Raw genomic sequence first — 5155 nt, 5'->3', positions numbered from 1 at the left:
TCCTGATGACTCAAGCTAGTGCTACGTGATGCGGGAGTTAGAGGAAAATTAATTTTAAAACTTCTGCCAAAATGCATTATTTTAGTAGATATAATAAAGAAGTTTCTTTTACACTGAAGATCATATTAATGTATCATAAGAACTATGGAAGAGGTGAGTTGAAGAAAGTGGGTTGAAGGAAAACTTGAGAAGGATCGTGTCCTTAGAACCTTTCTGAGCTGTCTGGATGATGCTCCTATCTGCCTCTGAGAAATAACGTGTGTTTGTATTGTTAACTAGGGAGAGGATGTTATCGTGTGGATGATTTCCTGAATACAACATGCACATAGCTGTGCTGTTGTGTGAGGAGAGTGTAAGTATCTCATCAGTTAACAAATGAAGACTGCCTTTATCAATTGGCAGCTCCATTCAATCACTATCAATTCTGATTCAATAGCAGTGACTAAGCAATTGAGTGATCTTTTATTAAAAAATGCGAAGTTTATTAGAACATTAGACATGTATTGTGCACCTGTGTTTCTGAGCTTGCATGATCTAATAAAACAGTAATAAAATATTTATAATGCAAGAAATCATTATCTTAAGTATACTTCCCTCAGCCTTCAGAAACAAGGCTGAGAGAAGTTACTTTGCTTATTTAGGATCAACTAGGAGTGTCTGGTAGAGTCCCACAACCAGCCTTATCTGACCTGTGCATTGGCTTCATTGACGTTTGGAAAAATCTCAGCCATTCCTGTGTCCAGCAGGGACTTAGCAGGCAGTTCTATTCCAGGGACCCTTGATACTTGCAAAACTCTCCAAGGTGGCCTGAGCAGCTCTGCTCATCCACCTCCCCAAGGTCTAGATGGGCTGTGGCAATTACCTTCCTTTCTTTAACCAGGAGCTCAGGGACTTTGACTTAGTTCTCTATGAGGATTATAAATGGTTTCTTTAATGACTTGTAGGTCAAGGACAGACACAGAAAGGTCAGGAGATTATGGGCTCACAGAAGTTTCTATCCCACTGTTTTGTTCCTCCTAAGTACTGCAGACGCTGACAACATACAAACTGGATGAGAAGGTTCCTGACCTACCAAGAGTGAAGATATCAGAGTAAGTACTTCTCTGTGTGCATAGAAGGATGTACATGCATCCCATGTGCATATACTGTGTGATGATTTCTTGCTTGTGTGAAATGATAAAATGTGTGTTACCTCAACAGGTGTCTGTATCTATGTGATATCTCTGACAATGCAGTAAGAGAAAACAGACATAGAGGGGCTTAAAAGATAGGATAAGAGATAAGATATTTGTCCTGCAGACACCTGGTTCAATTACCAGCATTGTCTAATGATTCCCAGGGACCACAGGAGGGACCCCTAATCACAGAACACATAATAATCTCTTAATTCCATTGAGTGTGGCTCAAAAACGAGATCTTTATTTTTTCATTGAACAATCATCAGATACAGCACCAATTTCCCCATTTCCATTCTGCCAATCACACTCCCAGTATGCATCTACAGCAGACACCTTTCTTTTCTTTTTCTATCTCTCTTTCTTTCTCTTTCCTTTTGGGTATTATAGTTTGCAATATAAGGAGTGAATGATTAGCATGTAGATTCCTTTTCCTTCTTTCAGCAATAAGTTCTTTCCATTGTCATCATTTCCAACTGTCACTGTCCTAGTGTTCACCTCTCTATCCTAACTGCCCTCTTCCTCCGATGCCTGGCAAGTTTCCAACCATGGACCAGTCTTTTTGACCCTTGTTTCTACTGTAAATGAGTCAGAAGGAAGGGACAGACACAAAGTGATTTCAGTTATTTTGCGATATATTAAGCAGGATATGAGACTAATATTCAAAAAAAAATTTAAAGAATCAGAGAGACTGGGAGAAAAGGCAAGATCTAAACAAAAGCTATAAATAAAACTACATGTGACATAAAGATTCGTTTCTCTAAGACCAGCGCAACAAAGCATTAGAAAAGTCCTGGGAAGCAGTGAAGAGAACTCTGAGTGTGATTTGGACCCTCATTACCAAATATCTAGCCTGCCCTTTAACAATCTCTTCCATATTCTCAACTTGTAAACAGGTATGAAAGTTCAGCCATGAGAATACTGAGTCTGAGAGACATAGATATCCCTACCAGCAAGGTTTAGAAATTTCCCGAGTTTATCCATGGTCAATATGCGGCAGTTTAGAAATCCTAACTCAGTGATGTGGTGATGTGTAATCTTTGCTTTCCTTTATGTCTCTTATGTTATCTCTGCATGTCGTCCAAGATTTCTGTATTTATTAGTTATTAATGATGTCCAATCTAGGCATATTTATGATGGTATCTGTGAATAAATGGGACCCATTTTTATGCCCACAGACACTTAGGAGTCCGTTAATAATGGCCACATTACTGCATTGAGCAGGCAGGATCGGGTGCATTTCTTCCTCTAGGTAAGAATTCAAACTTGTTCCTCTGATTTTAGTCCCTCAAAGGTCAGAAGTGGTCTAATCCACAGTCTGGACCTCCTATGTTTATCTCTTATATTCAGTTTCCACTGGTAGAGAAAGGGTGACTTACTCTTGATCACAATGCTATATTGAAATTTTTAAATTTAAAAGCATTCACTAATCATTAAGCACAGTGTCTGGCAAATAATCAGTGTTCAGTCTCAAGACAGAGAATAATAATTTATTAATAATATAATAAATAAATATATAAATTATAATACATAACAATAAATTATAATTTATAATTAAAATGTAATTTTAAATTATTATACATTATAATTTAATCCTTAAACTAAATGTTTTTTTTTATAAATCTTCAAGGTTCATAAATCTCCAAAATTCTGGGACAATCTTATAGAAGGCTTATCAAATAATCCTGTCTAAACAGGTATCTCACACTCTTTGTGAACATGGTCTGATATTCTTTTCCTGGGTGGAGAACTACAATAATCTAAAGTTAAATTATGAAAATAAAGGTCTTCTCTTAGTTATAGTTTATTAGTTTAATGTGGTGTCTCCTAACATAATCAGTCACAATCCACCTTAGAGAACAGAGAGGTAGAAACAATGTCCCTGAGCAGTCCAGTCTCTAAGAAAAACTTGTCACAATTCACATTTGAGAATTTAGAGAGATAGCACCAGTGCCCCTGAACAGTTCAGTCTCTAAGAAATACTTGCCATCCTGCTATTGACCTTGAATACAAAGGAAAGCAAAGATTCCCACCTTCAAGTATGTTGAAGTGATGTCACTTAGCATGTCAGGACATGCTGAAAAATGAGGAATAGCAGAGCTAGTATGTTGTAATTAAGAGACAGATTCTGTTTAAATACATGTTGTCATTCCTTTCACCGTTAACTGTATCAAGGATGGAACTTTGCACACTTAGATATTCTGACTTTGTACACTCCATCAACACTGAGACTTTGCACTGCTTCTTTACTACTGTGTATAGCACTTTCTGTAGTGCTTTGTACAGAGCAGGAATTAAGCTGCTGTTCAAAGTATTTTTCCAGGTTAAAAAACATGTAGAAGTAGACTATAGACCGAACATGAAGGCCACTCTGCACCTCTATTGCAGGCTACAACACCCAAAAGGAGAAAGAACAAAAGGGAATGCCCTGCTGAGAGGCAGGGTGGGGTGGTGGGGGATGGGGTGGGCATGGTGAAAGGGATACTGGGATCATTAATGGAGGTGAATGGGCACTGTTTGAGGGATGGGTTGCATGCATATGATGATGCGAACACAAAGGTTCGTAAGTGTGTAACTGTACATCACAGTGATTCTCTAATAAAAAATTAAAAAAAGAAAAGAAAATATCTTATAGACTGTGAAGATGTGATGTATTATTAGAACCTGAACGGTACATGATTCATGCATACATACATGTGAGTTGTAAACAAAATCTAGTTAAAAAATAACAACACTTTCATATAAAAATTGGGTTATTATAGAATGGTTCTTTGGGCACTTAACATTTCTCTCTCTGACTCCCAGAAGAAAGAGGAGCAGCATGAAGAGACAAAATGAGACCAGAGTTTCTGAATTCCTCCTCCAGGGTCTCCCTATACCACCAGAACAACAGGGCTGGTTCTTGACCCTCTTCCTGGTCATATACCTGACCACCGTGCTGGGGAACCTGCTCATCGTCCTGCTCATCAGGATAGACTCTCGCCTCCACACACCCATGTACTTCTTTCTCAGTGTCTTGGCCTTCAACGATGTTTTTTTATCATCTGTCACAGTGCCCAAAATGTTGGTGGACATGCAGAGTAATCACAAGTCCATCTCCTATTCAGGGTGCATTTCTCAGGTATATTTTTTAATACTTTTTGCTTGTACTGACAATTTTATTCTTGCAGTGATGGCATATGACAGGTATGTAGCCATCTGTCAGCCACTCCACTACACCATGATAATGAGGCAGGAGCGATGTATCTCATTAGTAGTTTGGTCCTGGACCATCAATTTTTCGCATGCACTGCTGCACACCCTCCTCTTGACCCGAGTCTCCTTCTGTGGTGATATTATCATCCCACACTTCTTCTGTGAACTCACTGCATTGCTGGAGGTATGCTGCTCAGATACTTCACTCAATAACCTGGTCATATTCATTGAGGGAGGAATGAGTGTATGCATTCCATTCACTTTTATCATGGGATCATATATCTGCATATGGGCCACTGTCCTGAAAAATCCTTCTTCTAAGAAATTCTTCAAAGTCCTTTCTACCTGTGGTTCTCATCTCCTTGTTGTGGCTTTATTCTATGGGACCATTGCAGAAGTGTACTTTTTTTCTTCGCCATCCATGTCTGGTAGTAAAGAAATATCTGCTTCTGTGATGTATATGATAATCACCCCCATGCTGAACCCTTTCATCTACAGTCTGAGAAACAGAGATATAAAACAAGCACTAATGTTGTTTGCTAATAAGATGACGTTCATTAAGTCTAAATGATGTAGAATACACATACAAAAAATAAGGAAGCTATTATACAAGAATATATGTTCTGAGAGCTCCGATAAACCTGTTTACACGCACACACATCTCAGAGAGATTGGTATTCTCACGTCCCACTCTGCTGACATAAAACAGGTTTTATTACCCAGACTGACCAGTAAAGAGAATGTTCAAAGAAGAGAGGCTTACAAAAATTCTGTTTTCAAATTTA

The 5155-nt window shown here is 38.4% G+C and overlaps 1 protein-coding gene across 1 annotated transcript; it reads left to right on the top strand.

Moving 5' to 3' along the window:
- Positions 1 to 3996: 3996 nt before the first annotated feature.
- On the top strand, positions 3997 to 4941 carry LOC101546650 (olfactory receptor 1J4-like). The gene has a single exon (XM_004613551.3). It carries the CDS (start codon positions 3997 to 3999, stop codon positions 4939 to 4941), a length of 945 nt encoding a protein of 314 aa, XP_004613608.3.
- Positions 4942 to 5155: the final 214 nt, after the last annotated feature.

This window comes from Sorex araneus, chromosome 1 (genome assembly GCF_027595985.1).
Source record: "Sorex araneus isolate mSorAra2 chromosome 1, mSorAra2.pri, whole genome shotgun sequence".
Lineage (NCBI taxonomy): Eukaryota > Metazoa > Chordata > Mammalia > Eulipotyphla > Soricidae > Sorex > Sorex araneus.
This window is presented reverse-complemented; position numbering and strand designations above follow the sequence as displayed.

Excerpts from the sequence above, each read along its gene's own strand:
- LOC101546650 (XM_004613551.3), top strand. The coding sequence starts at position 3,997 with ATGAAGAGACAAAATGAGACCAGAGTTTCTGAATTCCTCCTCCAGGGT.